This window comes from Meles meles, chromosome 1, assembly GCF_922984935.1.
Source record: "Meles meles chromosome 1, mMelMel3.1 paternal haplotype, whole genome shotgun sequence".
NCBI lineage: Eukaryota > Metazoa > Chordata > Mammalia > Carnivora > Mustelidae > Meles > Meles meles.
This window is the reverse complement of record NC_060066.1, coordinates 114932240-114951539: the sequence shown is the minus strand read 5'-3', so window position 1 is coordinate 114951539 and position 19300 is coordinate 114932240. Positions and strand designations below refer to the sequence as shown.

Genomic DNA, 19300 nt, shown 5'->3' with positions numbered 1-19300 from the left:
GATGTACTTACAAGACATTTCTATATGTCTAATATTTTAAGAGGTGTGTTTTAAAATTTTATATTGTTGAACTTCTTTCCAAGCAATTTTTCTGTAATTATTGAAATGTTTGTAAGAATTTTGTTCCTAGATCTTTTTATTGCAGGCATTTACATTGTTTGTTTTCCAGTGAGAAGCCATTGTTGTATTCAAGGAATAAATCCAGTTTGACCATGTTATACTATTCTTTTCATATATTGCTGGAGTTTGTTTGCTGATTTTTGGGGGGATCACTGTATCTTTTTCATACATGAGATTTGTATGAATTTTTTAATGCTCTTACTAGGACTTTTTCAACCTCTTTAAACCTTTAAACTTGTTTAAACTTTAAACCTTTAAACCTCTAGCTAGGTTGTTCTCCTTTTCCAAAACATGTTGGATAGTGATTCTTCTTTTTCTCTTGAAGAGTTTGTAAAGGGTTTTTTTTTTTTTTTTCTCCCCCCCCCCCCCCCGAGATGCTTGATAGAAGCTTCTGGTAGTTATTTGGGTCTACAATTTCATTTTGAATAAGTATTTATACTTTTAACTTAATATCTTTTATCACTTAAATAAGTTATGTTAGATTTTTTTTTCTGTTTAAGTAAATTTTAATAATTTATGCATTTCTAGGGCTCTGGAGTCCATCAGGCACAATAAAAATATCCTTGTGTCACTTGTTTACTCTCTGTTTTATCTGTTACGTATCTTTTTATACTGGTATCATATATTCAGTAAAGGATAGCATTTAAATTTGTAAATTTTTGCTGTACACTTCTAAGCAACATACTGTAGACATTTTGGGTGAATAACACACAGTTTTTAACTTTTTTTTTTTAGTAGGAAGCGCAAAAAATTACTTAGCACCAGCTACATTGATAAACATGATCTTATTTAATTCTAACAATATCCATATGAAATAGATATGAAGGAAATGTTATCTTTTTTTTTATAGATAAGGAAATTGAACATCAAAAGGTCATACCTGGGCCTGTCTCCTGATAATGGATCAGTCTGCTTCTATCATTTAAGTTTTTATTTATTAAATTCCAGTTAGTTAGCATGCAGTGTAATATTAGTTTTATATGTGCCATATAGTGATTTCATAGAACATCATCTGGTATTCATCACAACACATCCTTAATTCCTGTTGCCTATTTTAACCCATCCCCCTACTCACCTCCCCTCTGGTAACCATCAGTTTGTTGTTTCTGTAGTTGAGAGTCTGTTTCTTGGTTTTCCTCTCTTTTTCCCCCCATTGCTTATTGGTTTTGTTTCTTAGATTCCACATATTAATAAAATCGCATCATATTTGGTTTTCTCTAACTTATTTCACTAAGCATAATGCTCTCTGGTTCCATCCATGTTGTGTGAATGGCCAGATTTCATTCTTTTTTACAGCTGAGTAATATTCCATTGTGTGTGTGGGGGGGGTCTGTTTCCATATTTGACTATTGTAGATAATGCTGCTCTGAACAGTAGTAATGAGTAATTTTGATTTAGTAATTTGAATTAGTAATTTTGTGCTTTTTGGATAAATACCCAGTAGTGCAATTGCTAGATCATAAGATAGTTCTGTTTTTAACTTTTTGAGGAATTTCCATACTGTTTTCTAGAGTGGTCACACCAGTTTGCATTCCCACCAATAGTGTATGAGGGTTTCCTCTTTCTTACATCCTCGTCTACACCTTTTGTTTCTTGTGGTGTTGATTTTAGCCATTCTAACAGGTGTGAGGTAACATCTCATTTTAGTTTTGATTTGCATTTCCCTGATGCTAAGTGATGTTGAGCATCTTTTCATCTGTATGTCTTCTTTGGAAAAATGTCTATTCATGTCTTCTGCCCATTTTTTTTTTCCCATTTTATTTATTTTTTTCAGCATAACAGTATTCATTGTTTTTGCACAACACCCAGTGCTCCATGCAAAACATGCCCTCCCTATTACCCACCACCTGTTCCCCCAACCTTCCACTTTTTAATTGGATTGTTCATTTTTTGGATGTCAAGTTTTAGAAGTTCTTTATATATTGGATACTAAACCTTTATCACATGTCATTTGCAAATACCTTTTCCCATTCTATAGGTTGCTTTTTATTTTTGTTGATTGTTTCCTTTGCAGTGCAGAAGCTTTTTATCTTGATGATGTCCCAATAGTTTAATTTTGCTTTTGTTTTCCTTGACTTGGGAGATGTATCTAGAAAGAAGTTGTGTCAAAGAAGTTACTGCCTGTGCTCTCTTCAAGGATTTTTATGGTTTTAGGTCTCACATTTAGGTCTTTAACCCATTTTGAGCACAGATTGCATGGAGCACTGGGTGTTATACATAAACAATGAAATCAAAACTAATTAAAAACTAATGATGTACTGTTTGGTGACTAACATAATAAAAAAAATGAATTCAATTTTGTATATGGTATAAGAAAGTGGTCCTGTTTCTTTCTTTTGCATGAGCTGTCCAGTTTTCCCAACACCATTTATTGAAGAGACTTTCTTTCTTCCATTCTTCTTTGTGGAAGATTAATTGACCATATAGTTGTGGCTACCTTTCTGGGTTTTCTTTTCTGTTCTGTTGATCTGTGTGTCTGTTTTTATGCCAGTACCATACTGTTTTGATTACTACAGCTTTGTAATATAACTTGAAGTCTGGAATTGTGATGCCTCCAGCTTTGCTTTTCTTTTTCATTGTTGCTTAGGCTGTTCAGGGTCTTTTGTGGTTTCATACAAATTTTAGGATTGATATTCTAGTTCTGTGAAAAATGCTGTTGGATTTTGATAGGGATTGCATTGGATGTGTAGATTGCTTTGGGTAGTACAGACATTTTAACAATATTTTTTCTTCTAATCCATGAGGATGGAATGTTTTTCCATTTCTTGGGTCATCTTCAATTTCTTTCATCAGTGTTTTATAGTTTTAAAAGTATAGGTCTTTGATCTTACTGATTAGGTTTATTCCTAGGTATCTTATTATTTTTAGTGCAATTATAAATGGGATTTATTCCTTAATTTCTCTTTCTGCAGCTTCATTATTAGTATTTAGAAATGCAACAGATTTCAGTCAGTTTTTACTTTCAGAGGACAAGCCAGGGCTGGATTGTGATATTCAGTGGAATGACACATGGCAGTTACCCAAATATTATGTTATAAAGTGGAAGGCATTATTGTGCAGTCAACATGATATGAGATCATCAGAGAAAAGGAAGTTTCTGTTTATTTAGAAAGATCAGGGAGTTTTCATGGAGTGCTTTGAATTGAATTGCTATTATAAAGGAGTAAGATACTAATAGGCGATACAGATGGGTAGGACATTTTGAATGGAGGAAATAGTTTAACCAAAAAGAGATGTGGAGATGAGAAACTGTAGGGGAGAAGATTGAACTTTTAGAGGAAGGGCTGGTGATGAAATATGGGGAACCAGTATATATGAACCTCCAAATGCCTCAGCTAATCCTTTAAGTAAGAAGATTTATGAAAGGGCAGAAGTGCCATTTTGTAAAGAGGCTTAACCTTTAACTGGAAAGCTTGCCTTGGAGTTATGGAGATAAATCTTATTATCAGGATATTGAAAGAAGATCTTGAGAGTGTATTTGAAATTCTTTGCTCTTCTCTGAAAAAGCAGCAAGACATACATAAGGCATGAGTAAAGAAGGTTACTTTATTTCTGGGGGGTTAACTTGTGGAACAGATTGGAAGCACTTTCTTGGAGTTTTTTGCCCTCCTGAAGGCAACAACATTCAAAGGCAATGTTGCTTAACCCCTACAAAGATTGAATTGTCTTGCTGTGTACATCTGTCCCACAGAACCATGCCTGTTTTCTTCACCACCATATTCTTAACACTGAACATGGTGACTGCATTCAAATAACACCCATCCCAGACAGAAGTCTCATAAGCAATGGTATGATTCTTACATGGCGGGCAGAAGCATAGTAAATGAAGCTAAACCGAATATGCAAAATAAAAGCTGAGCCCAGCAGAAAACCATACATGGAAGACTCCATTAAAAAGAAAGCAGAAGGAACCACACAGAGATGAAGTTTCCTGGCCACCAGTTTTGGTATCCTCCACATAACCCTCAAACTGGTATGTCACTGAAGGAAGGAAGGAAGTTACATTATCACCCAGGGTTTAGTAAAGGGTTTCTAAGAGGAATTGTCTGCTGTGATTTTGGATAAATTCTTAGCTTGGATTGCTCTCTCATTATAGAGTAAGTAGTTAAAAATTAGGACCTTTAAAACACAAAGAAAGAATGAATAAGAAAAACAAACAAAAAACAGACTCTTAACTAGAGAACAAGCTGGTTATCAGAGGAGAGGTGGGTGGGCAGTGGGAAAATTAGGTGATGGGGATTAAGAGTACACTTATGATGATGGACAACTGAGTAATATGTACAGTTGTTGAATCGCTATATTATATACCCAAAACTAAGGTAACACTGTACACTAACTGTGCTGGAATTTTAAAACAAAAGATTGCGTACCTTAAAATTTGCAGGGCTCTGTCAAAGAGGCAGAGAAAAGAGGCATTTAACAAAACTTTTTACTTCAGGAAATATTTAAGTTTAAAGCATATGCTTGCTTCTCTTGAATTTTTCAATCATGTTGAACTTAAAGCTATTATAAAAATATATCATGAATAAAATTTAAGTAGAATAACAAACTAGAACAATGTTAATAGTACTGGTATTGATAGCATATGAGTGTCATTCTTAATATATAAATAGCTTTTTTACTGACTTAAAAAAATACCCACCAATTATTTAAAAAGCTGCTAAATACATGAATGGGTAATTTAAAAACATTAAAAAATCTCAGCCACTTTAGTAATCAGAAACATTTATATTTGAATAAGATTGTATGTTTTTACCTAGAAAATTGACAAAAAGAGAGTGGTATTATTTAGGACTGGTAAAGTGAAGAAATGAGAACTACATAGAGTTGTTGGAATTGGAAATTTGAGTAACTTGGAAGACAGTTTGGCCGTAGGTTTCAGAAACTTTGAAATATACCTGCCTTTTGACCTTGTAATTTCACTTCTAAAAATTTATCTTAATACGAAATAATTGTGTTTTCAGAGCATTAATTGTAAGGATGCTTATAGCAGTGAAGTTTATATTAATAAATATAGAAAGTACATTAAATTCAGAGGAGTGGCATGTTTATAGAGTGAAATGTGACACAGACATTTGAAATGATGTCCTGAGAAGTGAATTTTTGAAGAAAGATAATACTTGGGATGTGTTAGGTGAAAAAGCAGTATATACAAGAATATGACCCTATTTTTGTTAAACAAACCACTGTATCACATCTAAGTAGGAATCAGAATTCACTTTCTTACTGTATCTTCTTTACATCCTTCTAAGACTACAAAAGCAATAAATTCCTTCTTCCTTTTTCTCTCTCCCTTCCCACTTCCTCCCTCTCTCTCTCCCCTTTTCTCCCCCACCCCTTACTTCTTGTCTCTTTTTATTTAGCTAGATACTTTAAGAAAAAGAAATACTTGTGTTGGGTAAATATACATGTATTGAAGTAGCATATACTCAACTGTAAAGTAAACCTTCAGTTCCAAACCCCTTGTTCTTTAGGGAAGCCACTATTACAAATTAAGATCTTGAGTATCCTTCCAGACATGTAAAGTATTCATAGATGCATTCATACCCTTGCATATATGTATTGTTTTCTTGTCATTTTCACTTATCAGTAGGTCTTGAAAATTACTCCATACCAACTCTTAGGGTTATTTGCCTCATTCTTTTTTGTTCGTTTGTTTGTTTTAATTTGACAGAGAGATAGATCACAAGTAGGCAGAGAGGCAGGCAGAGAGAAAGGGGGAAGCAGGCTCCCTGCTGAGCAGAGAACCCAATGCGGGCCTCGATCCCAGGACCCTGATCCCAGGACCCTGGGATCATGACCCGAGAGGAAGGCAGAGGCTTAACCCACTGAGCCATCCAGGCGCCCTACCTCATTCTTTTTAAGAACTTTATAATAATTATGAAGGCACCATAGTTCATTTAAAATAGATCTGATATTAATGAACTGTTAGATTATTTCCCAATTTTTGGTATTAAAAATGCTGGAAGAAAGGTTCTGCATATGTTGGGAATCGTGTGTGCATGTACATATGTGTACATGTATATGTGTTGGTATGTCTTTAGTAGAAATGCTGGGTCAAAGAATTACCTAACATTTTGCAAACACTTTATTATTATTTATCAGGTATAAAATGAAACATTATTTTAATTTTCATTTCACTGACTTTTGAGTGAAGTTGGGTATATTTTATTCAGTGCACAGCTTTTTTATATCCTTTCCTGTTTTCTAGTGGATATTAAAAAAATGAATCCTTAAGATCTTTTTGTATATTAGCTGAAACAGTACTTTGTTATGTATGTTGCAAATACTTTTTGCTGTTTGCTATTATTTATGGGAGGTTTTCCTTCAAAGATTTATATATTTTCTAGTACAATATAATGGTTTAATTTTTCTTTTATACCTTTGATCCATTTGGCATTTATTGTGGTATAGGAAGAAAGATAAAAATCGAGCTTTATTTTTTTGAGATACTTAGTGCTCTGACATTACTTACTGAGTAACTTCTCAGTGCCTACTGAAGTCATAATTTTATGATAAATATAATGCAATATAAAAAGTATTTCCAAATATATGTAACTATTTTTTAGACTTTCTTCTGTTGCATTAATTAGTATGTTTATTTTAACTCTGCATTGATTTAATTACTTATAATTGCTTTATTGTGTGGTTGGACTGGTCTCTTTAGTATCCTGCTTCTCAGTTTCAGCTGTTCTCACATACTCATTTTCTTTATAAGAAATATTGAATTACTGTGTCTAGTTTATTTCTTCATCTTTTATAGTTTAGTTGGGTCTGCACTAAATTTAGAAATTAATTTAGGGAACATCTTCACATGAAATCTTCCTTTCTTGTAATTTATGTCTTTTCATTTATTTAAATTTTATTCTCTGTCAATTGAGTAGAGGTATACAGCTTCTTTTATATAGATTCTGAAGTTCACGTAAAAAGTTTTTAAGTTTACTTAAAAAATGCTTAACCTTTTACATTTTTATTGGTACTTTTTTAGGGGTGTAAGTACTAGAAAAAAAGAGAGAGAATGGTTTTATTTATATCATCTTGGTACCAAAAGATTTCTAACATGAAAAAAAGCGTGGAAGTTGTACATCTTTAATTAAACAAAAGAATTAGTGAAATATTGAAGACATCACATTAAAATTAAGAGCAAGAAAGTATTTCACATTTTTCTGGAGGTTTTTTTTTTTTTTTTTTTTAAAGATTTATTTATTTATTTATTTGACAGAGAGAGATCACAAGTAGGCAGAGAGGTAGGCAGAGAGGCAGGCAGAGAGAGAGGAGGAAGCAGGCTCCCTGCGGAGCAGAGAGCCCGATGCGGGGCTCGATCCCAGGACCCTGAGATCATGACCTGAGCCGAAGGCAGTGGCTTAATCCACTGAGCCACCCAGGTGCCCCTTTTCTGGAGGTTTTAACAAGTGTAACCAAATAAGAAAAAAGAATAAAGTGAATATATGGATTGGAGACAAAATTATAATTAATAACAGATCATATGATTGCTTTCCTGAAAGAAAAAGAAAGTGATCAATTGAAAAGCCATCTGAATAATAAAGGAGTTGAATACATTGGCTAATTAAAAATTAAAATACTTCTTTGAACACTAGGGATATTAGGTTGAAAGTGCAGAAGGGTCATGCCTTATTAGTAAAGAACTGAACTAGCCACAGAGTAAAGCCAAATGTAGATCTGTCCTAGCAAAGCCAGAAAATAGCCTTTGCAAGAGCTAAGCTGTCCACAAGTTATATAACTGTCAAAAGAAAACTGAAAATGCTTTAATGAAGAAAATAAAATTCAGAGATTCAGGAAGATGTAACCTAAAATCAGGAGGAAAAAAATTATCAGTAGAAACATATACAAATAACCAGTGATGGAGATTGCAGTAAAGGACTTTAAAATAGCTATCATAAAAGTATGCTCGGGATTTAAAGGGAAATATGAACATAATCAGAAGAGAGATTTTATAAAGGACTAAATGGAACTTCTAGTGCTGAGAAATACATGAAATAAAAAATTCACTTGACCAGCTTAACAGCACATTCTTCATTGTAGCAGACAAAATCCATGAGCTTGAAGACATAGCAGTAGAAACCACGCAAACTGAAGCACAAAGAAAAATGAAAGGAGCAAAGCCCGTGACCCGCGGAACGATATTAAATGTTTAGCATGTATATACGGGAGTGGTTGGGGGTGGGGAGCAGGAGGAGTGGCAGAAAAACTGTTTGAAGAGGGAATGGCCCCAAATTTTCCAAGCTGATGAACAGCTGTAATCCCACAAATTTCAGACACTTGAGGAAACTCAAACAAGGTAAAATAAAGAAACATGATAAATGGTTAAAAATCAATGAAAAAAATTTTTTTTAACATCAGAGGAAAAGACATTATATACAGGGAACAAGGATAGAAGTACCATTTGCTTCTTGTCTGAAGTGGTACAAGCCAGAAGACAATGGAATGCATCTTTAAAGTGCTGAAAGAGAAAAGTCAATCTAGAATTCTCTAATCACTAAGAATATTTTTTAAATCTGTAGGTGAAATTAAGACATTTTTAGACAAACAAAAGCTTAGAGAATTTATTGCTAGCAGGCCTCTATTACCAGAAATGTTATAGGAGCTTTTAATGACACTACATAAAGAAATGTAAAGCAGGCAAAAGAGTAAATATATGAATATGTATCAAAGGCATACTCGTTTTCTTTGGTCTTAGAGTTTTCATTAAAAGATAATTGGCTGTTTAAAGCAAACATGGTGAGTTTACATTGGAGATCTGTATTATATGTAGAAGAGAAGTGTGCGGCCACACTAGCACCAAGGATGGTATGGGGATATGAAAGTATACTGTTGTCATGTTGTTAGTTTTCATGTGAAGGGGCGTGTTACTTGAAGGTATACTGCGATATGTTAGTAGTACATACTCTAATCCGTAAAGCAGTCACACACAAAAATAAGCCAGTGGAAATACTAAAGAATACTCGATCCAAATGAAGGTGGGAAAGAGGACTAAAGAACTAATCAGAAAAAGTAGGTGGTAAAAAAAAAAAAAATCAAGATAATAGACCTATGTAGTGGACAGCCATTTTGGAGAACAGTTTTTACAGTTAAAATAGAGTTATTACAGAACCCAGAAATTGTATTTCCAAAGTATTCACATGCCCAAGAGAAATAAAGCCTATGTCTGAACAGAGGTTGTTCATAACAGCCATATTCATAATAGCCCCAAACTGTAATCAGCCCCGGTGTTTATTTAACCAGGGGCGTAACTAACTAGTTCTTGTAGTCACACAGTGGACTGCCACCTTGTAATAAAAAGAACTGAGCTACTGAGATGGCACTATGCATGAATCTCAGGGATAGGGTGCATGAGAGACTCAAATTCAGAAGAGTATATACTGTGTGATTATGTTCACATGAAATTCTAGAACATACAAAACGAGTAATAGAGAAAGTAGATTGTTTGAGACTGGGTGGAGGAGAAGTATGATTTGACTGCAAAGGTGCATGAGGACAGGTTTTGGAGAGATTGGCTTGATTCTTATACCAGTACATTCATTTCTCAAAACCCTTGGAACTGTGTGCTTGAATTGATGCATTTTTGTATTAAATTATACCTCAGAGTGTTTCTTTGAAAAGGAAAATAAACCAGATCCTAGGGTTGGCTGAGGTGCTATGTTTAGGAAAAAAAAAAGGCAACATCAACATGGACAGGACTGGAGGAGATTATGCTGAATGAAATAAGCATAAAATAAGAATGAAATGAAATAAGCATGAAATAATTGTTTCTAAGGAAACAAATGGAAGCATGGACTAAACAAGACATACATGAAATGGTATTTATCATAGCATATTTCATGAAAACATAAGTACATATTGAATGTCCAAGAGGAAGGTGATTGGGTAAGCAAATTTTGGTAGCACATAAGATAAAAACAGTGTGCTGTCACTTAATTGCTGTCATAAGGAAAATACTGACATTTCACAAAATTAAAAAAATGTGTTACGGTAACATTCATATAAAGAGGGTAACCACAAAGTGTATTATTTATTTAAGAGTGAATGGAAGAGGGGCGCCTGGGTGGCTCAATGGGTTAAAGCCTCTGCCTTTCGCTCAGGTCATGATCCCAGGGTCCTGGGATCGAGCCCCGCATTGGGCTCTCTGCTTGGCAGGGAGCCTGCTTCCTCCTCTCTCTCTCTCTCTCCTACTTGTGATCTCTATCTGTTGAATAAATAAATAAAATCTTAAAAAAAAAAAAAGTGAATGGAAGAGCTAAACTAATTTAATCTTTAAAGACTGACAGATTAGTTTTATTTTATTGGGTGACCTTTCAGATAGTTCTATTTAAAAATGATTTTTCAAAATTAAACCATTTCTAAACATATATGTATGTGTGTGTGTGTATCCTTGTACATTTATCCAGGTGAAATTATTGATACCTTCAGTTGACACTTGTGAGCTTTTTTTTTTTTTTTTTTTTTTAAGATTATTTATTTATTTGATAGAGATCACAAGTAGATAGAGAGGCAGGCAGAGAGAGAGAGAGAAGCAGGCTCCCCGCCGAGCAGAGAGCCCGACGCGGGACTCGATCCCAGGACCCCGAGACCATGACCCGAGCCGAAGGCAGCGGCCCAACCCACTGAGCCACCCAGGCGCCCTGACACTTGTGAGCTTTTGAGAAAGTATTCTCTCTATAGTTGCTCAGAGTACATTCTGCCCAAATGTAGCATATTCTCAATTCTAAATTTTTGCATATTAAAATGTGTAAATATTTTGACTGGGTATTTTCACAAATGCCATTCTCTTGCTTTCATTCAGAGTACTTTCTACATAAAATTCCTGGGTTTTTTTCACTCAAGTATAATGAGCATACATTGTTAGTTTCAGGTATAATGATTCAGCAGTTCTGTGCTCATCAACCCATCTGCCCACCCACCTCTCCTCTGGCAGCTACCAGTTTGTTTATTTAAGAGTTTTTGTTTTTTGTCTCATCTTTTCTTTGTTCATTTGTTTTGTTTCTTAAATTCCACATATGAGGGAAATCATATGGTGTTTGTTTTTCTCTGACTGACATAACTTTGCTTAGGATAATACATGCTAGCTCCATCTACATTATTGCAAATGGCAAGATTTCATTCTTTTTGATGGCTGGGTAATATTCCATTGTGTGTATACACCACATCTTGTTTATACATTCATCTATCAATGGACACTTGGGTTGCTTCCCTATATTAGCTATTGCAAATAATGCTGCAATAGGCATAGAGGATGCATATATCTTTTTGAATTAATATTTCTATTTTTTGGGTGAATACCTGGTAGTAGAATTACTGGATCACAGGGTAGCTCTATTTTTAACTTTTTGAGAAACCTTCATACTGTTTGCTTGGTGTACAAGGGTTCCTCTTGCTTCACATCCTTGTCAAAACTTGTTATATCTTGTGTCTTTGGTTTTAGCCATTCTGATAGGTGTGAAGTGATACCTTATTGTGGTTTTGATTTTCATGATGATCAGTGATGCTGAGCATCTTTTCATGTTGTTATCATTATATTTCCTTTGGAAAAGTATCTCTTCAGGTCCTCTGCTCATTTTTTTTTTTTTTAAAGATTTATTTATTTGACAGGTAGAGATCACAAGTAGGCAGAGAGGCAGGCAGAGAGAGAGAGAGGAGGAAGCAGGTTCTGCGCTAAGCAGAGAGCCTGATGCGGGGCTCAATCCCAGGACCCTGGGATCATGACCTGAGCTGAAGGCAGAGGCTTTAACCCACTGAGCCACCCAGGCGCCCCCTCTGCTCATTTTTTTAATTGAATTATTTGGAGTTTCTTTTTGGTGTGAAACTTCTATTTTTTTTTTTGGTTTTTTTTTTTTTTGGTTTTTTTTTTTTTTTTAAATATGAGAGAGCGAGAGAGAGAACATGAGTGTTGGGGGGCAGGCAGAAGGAGAGGGAGAAGCAGGCTCCATGCTTATCAAAGAGCCCTATGTAGGTCTCAGTCCTAGGACCCCGGGACCATGATCTGGGCAGAAGGCAGACACTTAAGTACTGAGCCACCCAGGTGCCTCTAAAACTTCTGTTTTTAATTTACTTCAGTATTTCTTCCAATTGAGCTGATGCAAAATCCTAGGTGGTCTCAATTTTTTTCCACTGAAGTATATAATATATTTAATTAAAAATAGCTCTGTCAAGAGTCTTTCTCTAAGTCAAGATATTCCCATTTAAGAATTAAAATTGTTTGAAGTTTTGTCATTTAGTTTATCTCCCCCTTTGCTTTTTCTGAGATAAACATCAGTGTCAGCCTCTTCGTGTGCTTTGTTTTTAATAACTGCAGTGTACTGAAAACTTTGCTTTATTCCTTGAATTCATCCATTAGGGATTTTCAACAGACTTTGAGCAAAATAAAAACAATATATAGATAACTCATTATAAAAAAAAAATACAGTGTAAGACACTTAGGTTGATTTGTCTTGTAAATCACCAGGAGTTTTCAAACATTTCTAAAATCCACTTGCTGGTGGTCAGTCAAGAGAGATCATGCTTATATATGTGTACATTTTAATATCTATACCTTTTATTTTTGATGAGTTAAAAATTCCATTTGCATGGAATTATGATCTGGTTGTTTTTGTCACCTCATCACCTTTGTGTAATTGGAGCTGTTCTGTTCTCGTCACTGTTATATCTTCTTAGGGATTTTATTTTTCCGAGTTGTTGAAATGTAGACAGGTATCAAATTTAACATTTTAGATTGTTTCTGTGAGTTGTGTCTAAAGTACACGAAAAATCTTGTTTAGCATTTAGTGTTTTGAAAACTGCTTAAAGGTACTTTGAATGAAACTTTCCTTTGGGACCTTCGGACAGGAAGTTTTTATAGGGAAGGGTAAGCTGTTGGACTTCCTAGGGACTTTGTGTTTATACTTGACCACACTGTAATCCATTCATCATGCCGATGCCTGGGTAATCTTTCTAAATAGTATGCTTTCTTCCTTAAATACGATGTTATGTTTCTTAAAATCCCCCGTGATTTTCCATCACACTTAGAATAAAAATGGTTTAAATTTAGCATGGCCTTACAGAATTCTTGTGTAGTTCAGATTATACCTAGCCCTCTAACCTCATCCTCTATCATTCACTTCCCCTTCCTGCTCTCTAGCCACATCAGCCACCTTCCTTTTCCTCAGGGTCATTGCATTTGTTGTTTCCTTTACTGGAAATGCTCTTCTTCCAGAGCTATTCATCACTGGCTCCTTCTCTTAATGTAGATTTCAGCAAAAATTGTGTCATTTCAGAAACAATTTCTCTGTTATAAATAAAGAGCCTTTCTTTTAACTTCTGTCACTAGTGCTTAATGTTCTATTTCTCTAGTAAATTTTCTTCATAACAATTATCACTATGTCAAATGGTTTTATTTAGTATAGGAGTAGGAATGTTCTAGGTCAGGTTCACTCCTGTATCTCCCAGAGCATGATAGGCTCTTTAATATTTGGAAATGAATGACTGTATAGTTACTGTATCCGTATTTCTTCCTTGATTCTGACTTCTAACTATAAAAGAATCTGTGTGTGGTGTTTGCCTTCCTATCATATTTTCAAAGACAGTGTAAAATTAGCGCCAACCAATTAAAGAACTTTAAGCAAGGTAGTAGTGTCTTAATATCTATTTTAATGTTTTCTCAAGACAGATAAATAATGTGTATTGAATTGTCAGTGTACAAGTGGATATAAAATAAGAGAAATACTTATACTTTTTCTAAAAGTAGAAAAGACCCTGAAGAATGGTTTAGAGCTCTTGTAGGAATAACCCATGAACAATGCTACTTGAAAATTTAATCTAGACTTCCAGTTCCAACCATGGAATACTTTGTATCAGACCAATCCTCCCACCAAAACCAGTCATAGAAGCTAGACAAAATGGTTCAATGGTCTTGGAGAGCAGCTAACTCAGATAGGACTTCCTAGGAGAACATCGTCTCCACATAAACATTGGCCTTTTCCCTGAAAACATGTTTCAAATCATGATGCAGGCATAAAGGCCAAGCCTGAAGTGGTGGTCATTTGGGTCAGGTCTTAGAGTTGCCAGAGTCCTCATGCTAAGGCACGAGGGACAAAAATCTCAAGGCAGGAGGAAATTGGAGAGGAGAAAAGCCCAGTGGTTTATGTATAAATTTCCCTCAAGTTGTTGACTGATTCTGTAGTTTTACATGCATAGGGCAAGAGTCAAGGAAAAAAAAAATTAACAGCCACATGGTACGGGGGAGGCAGAAGTTAGTGTTCAAGGCTGCAAAAGTGAAGGGCCCTTGGGAACCCCTCTGAGATCCCAGAGGGAACTCCCTAGAAGTAGCAGGTAAAATGGAAATAGACTACCCTTAGCAAAGCCTGACACCTGAGTAGTCTGCCTGTACTCACCCTGTGTACTCGCACTGTGTTTCAGAAGAAACTTAACCTTTAGAAACGATGTAATGCTTTTTCACTTATATTGTCTATGCTTTTTCACTTATATTGTATAGCTTCCAATAAATTTTGAGGCAGGCTGAAAAAGGCAGGAAAATACCCTAGAGATATATCTACACAAAAGAAATGTTCATAAAATTATTCACTGTGGAAGTTGTTATTAATTGCAGAATATTAGAAAAATGCAAAAGGACCACCAGCAGAGGATTGATAATTATGTTGGTTCATAATTTACTTAATTTTTTACACAGGTCCTATCAGCACGTGGGGCAGGACAGTTCTTTATTATGTGACACTGTGCTGACCATTGTTGGACATATTACATCTTTGGCCCTAGCACAATAAATACTAATTGCACCTTCAAGGTTTGATACAACTTGGAATGCTCTCACACACACATTTTCATATGCCCCTGGGGTGGGGCATTCCAGTTGAAAATCATTAATATCATGGAATTCTGTGCAGCTGTAAAAAAAAGAAAATCATTTATGAACTGATAGGGAAAGTCCACTGCAGTGCATCTTAAGAGTAAAAGGCAGGATAACGAGCTGTATGTGTACTTTGCTGTATTCTGTTTAATAAAGGAAGAAAATAATATTATTTGGATTGCTTATGTGTGCATAAAATTTCTGTAGTAATACATAAGAAACTAACGAAAGTGATTATCTGTGGGGCCTGGTGGAATGAAGAGATTTGAGATTTCTGGGGTAAAATTTATTTACTGTATGTACCTTTCTTTATTGTTTTGATATTTAAAACATTACCTATCCAAAAAATTTTTAAGTAATAAGCCATTAGCTACAAATAAACTGTTGTGTTAAGTATAATTAAGAGAATGAAAGTTTATGTATTCATTAAAAAAATGTTTGGTCTTTTCCCTATTCTGTCTCCTTTTACCTTTGCTTTCATTCAGTGGAGTAGGGCGAAACTGGGGCTGGGCATCTGCGGGTAGCAGCATTCTTGCTGAATTTGGTACACTGCACATGGAGTTTGTCCACCTCAGCTACTTGACAGGGGACCCAGTTTACTACAAAAAGGTTGGTCTTCTTGCCTTCTCTCTGTGTTTGTTATAAAAGGGTTCTTTAAGATTTGCCAAGAGACTTGATTAATGCTCAGAAAATTTTACCTTTCTAGAAATGTCTTTATCAGAACTCTGGCTCCCCGTTTTTTTCTTTTTAAATTATCTAAAGAAATGTCCTTTCTATTTAAAATATTTACTGTTGTCTGAGAAGTTGTAATCATTAGTGTGTTTTCAAAAATTCCATTCTGTTCAGCATTGTGCTGCAGTGTTCCTAGCCTGCATGGTAAGACAAGAAAAACAAAATGAGCAAGAAGTTAAAGAATTGAATTGGATTGAAAAGGAAGAAAGGAAAGAGTAATTATGCATAGATTACATGATTATTTATCTAAAATATTAAGATATCTGTATTTAAATTATTAGAAATAAGAACATATATGTAGTTCTGAATAAAAGACCAATGTAGATATGAAACATCAACAGCATTTCTCTGCACCAGCTACAACCAGCAAGAAAGTATCACTTTTCAAAAACATGTGGTTGAAACAAGAGTTTATGTTTCCTACAAATAAACTTAACAAAAGATGAATGAAGTTCAGAACAATTAAATGACACTGAAGAGGACCTAAGTAAGCAGAGAGGTATGTTATGTTCATGTAGAGCTAAGGAATATCATAAAAATTTTAGTTTTATCCAGATCTATGGCATCAATTCAATGCCAGTCAGAACTCCAGTGGCTTCTTTTACAAAAATGAAACTTGACAAGACCGTTGTAGAATTTATATAGAAGAGAAAAATTTCAAGGTACTCCTGAAGAAAAACATGTGGAGTGGGTTTGTATTACCCAGTTTCCAACACTCACGGTGAGTTATTGGTGCATAAGACAGACAGACTGATGACCAGAATAGACATACCGTAAGTACATCTTACGTGGAACCATTATGACAAGGGTAGCATTGTGGATTCTAACAATACTAAGAGCATTAGAGGCCTATATTTAAAAGACAAATGTAGTACAGTTTAAAATACATATACCCTATGGCCCAGCAGTTCTACTCTTTGATGTGTGCATTTATATTATATACATAGAAGTGTTGTTTGTATTAGCATTTTATATAATAAAATTCAATACAGCAGTTAAATAAAGGAATTATAGTTACATTTACCAGTTAAAATAATATACTGGGTGCCTGGGTGACTCAGTCAGTTGAGCATCCGACTCTTGATTTCAGCTCACGTCATGATCTCAGGGTTAGGAGATTGAGCCCTGAATTGGGCTCTGCACTGGACATGGGAGTCTGCTTAAGATTCTCTCTCTGTCTCTCTCTAGCCCTCCCCTGCACATCTCTCTCTCTCCTTCTTAAAAAAAGAAAAAAAAATAGGATACAACTTTTAAAAAAAAAATTCAACACAAGCGGAACTGAATAATATACTTTGTTTAGGGATTCAGAAGTGACTTCAGTAGAGTTAAGACAATGGTGGACATAAAATTGAGGACTGTGAATACAGCCAAGACAAAGACAGTGATGTGTGAATGTATAAGCAGAGCAGCAAATGTATTTGTAGTGTTGTATTTCTTAAAGTGGGATGTGAGTAGAATCTATATATAGTCCTTTCTATGTATGAACTATTTCTTCCGTTGAGAAGAATTTTCAGGTAAAGACAGCAGTGGAGCCTGACCACAGAGTTTTTCCTTCCCTGATGAGATGAACAGTAATGACAAAAACAGTAAATAAAAACCAGCAAAAATTTATCAACAGCAATGAAAGGAGGAAAGGCTGTAGTCTCATGTCACTAGTATGTGACAGCCCCCCCCCCAAAAAAAAAGAAAGTAAAATATTTCTGGTATGGTACTTAAGTCTGTTTTTCACCGAATCCTTACTGGGCCAAGAAAGCAAGTCAACAAATTCTTGGTACTCCCCATTAATCTCACAGAGGAGATCAGTGCCAGGGTTTGTTGAGTACACGACTGTCCACAGCTCGGGTGAGGGGGCAGGCTTCTCACCTTTATCCTTCTTGAACACTAGTACTCCAGATCTCAAATCGTGTCCAGCAGGGGAGGAATACCTCTCTCTCCCCAGATGAACAGCAGGAAGGAATTCAGGGACAGTTCAGTACAGCTGTGCCATATCAAATCAAAGTCTAGGTCAGAACCGACCCTGTTCATTATGAGCAGGATGAAAAGGGAAAACATGGGAAGTATGCAAACAGTACTGCAACTTGGGGGTAACAAAAGCATGATGGTAAATAGCATGTAAAAGAATCTCCCATTTCAGGGGCGCCTAGGTGGCTCAGTGGGTTAAAGCCTCTGCCTTCCGCTCAGGTCATAATCCCTGGGTTCTGGGATCGGCCCGCATCCGGCTCTCTGCTGAGCAGGGAGCCTGCTTCCTCCTCTCTGCCTGCTTCTCTGCTTACTTGTGATCTCCATCTGTCAAATAAATAAATAAAATCTTAAAAAAAAAAAAGAATCCCATTTCAAATTATATAAAGTCACCATGAGTAATTTATACAATAATAACAATTGAACTCAGTAAAATTAAAACTCAAAACAAATCATAAAATGATACAAACATATTGTGCAACTGAAGAAAGATATTGAGACCTTAAACGTTGTGTTTCTGTAATGAATACATAAATGGAAAACAGCAAAATTGACTACGTGATTGAAAACCAATTTACTGACATGGATTAAAAACAATAGACAATTATGGTGGAAACAAAGAAGAGGCATAAGGAGTTTGAAAGGGCGATACATTTGCAAAGTGAAGATGATCTAGCACAGTATTTCTGAAGTGGAGGACCTGACAGATAGGAATCCCCCGAAAGTGACAGAAGGAGAAACAGAACTGCAAACTCCATATTTAACAAAATTAAGGGATACTTGGTCTATCACATCACAAAATAGCAAGAAGGGTTGGCACAAGCCAGCAAGCCATCAGTGGCATAACCCATCAATAGCGAGGTTTGGAACATAAGAGAGGTTATTTGTGGCCATAGATTTCAAAAATAAAAAGAGTACAGTTCTCTGAAATCAGTGGTATGTCTTGAGGTACAAAATCATAGTCCTCATGAGCAACATGATGAGCAGGGTTGAGGGCTGATGGTGATGTTTGGACCCCATTAAACATGTGGAATGTTGAGAAACTGGGATAAAAGAATTCTGAGGAAATTTTGGTGAGGGAAGAGAATGAGTGACAGATTTTCTTTTATGAGCAGTGCTGCATGGCTAGTGCCAGTTATCTGGGGAGAAGCAAGGCATCTTGACTCTCCTTGGGCTTTTATGTCTAAACTCTTGTGTGACTAGCTGGTTCAGGGAAAATAGTGAGTAATTCATCAAAAAAGAACAAGCGTACAATTTATACAAAGATATCAGAAAAAAAGAGGGAAGGAACATAATATGTAAGTAATAACAAAAAAATATCTCTCAGAAAATAGCAGTTAAATCCTGACCAAACATCACCATGAGGGGGGAAGATAATAGAGCCCTCCTCTCTGTAAATCAAGTATATGAGCAGAAATAGAAGTGCTCAGAGACAGTAAGATGTGCTATCAGTAACAAATTACACGAAAAAGTTACACCAAAAATGAAGGCCAATTTGGAAGCAATACAAAGGAGGTGTTGAAAATACAGTGAGGGACTTAGAAGACCAAATCAAGACAAGCTAGTAGAGGTACAGACATTAGAAAAGAGATGGATAGAAAGATTCTGAGAAGAAATGATAGATGTGGAAGA

The 19300-nt window shown here is 35.5% G+C and overlaps 1 protein-coding gene across 2 annotated transcripts in view; it reads left to right on the top strand.

The window, feature by feature from the left end:
- The window catches only part of MAN1A2 (mannosidase alpha class 1A member 2), a 196081-nt gene that overhangs the window by 100979 nt on the left and 75802 nt on the right, over positions 1 to 19300 (top strand). For both annotated transcript variants that reach the window (XM_046006715.1, XM_046006706.1), the window contains exon 7: positions 15463 to 15586. In XM_046006715.1, coding sequence (XP_045862671.1) covers positions 15463 to 15586 — 124 coding nt within the window. The remainder of the gene's footprint in view (positions 1 to 15462; positions 15587 to 19300) is intronic.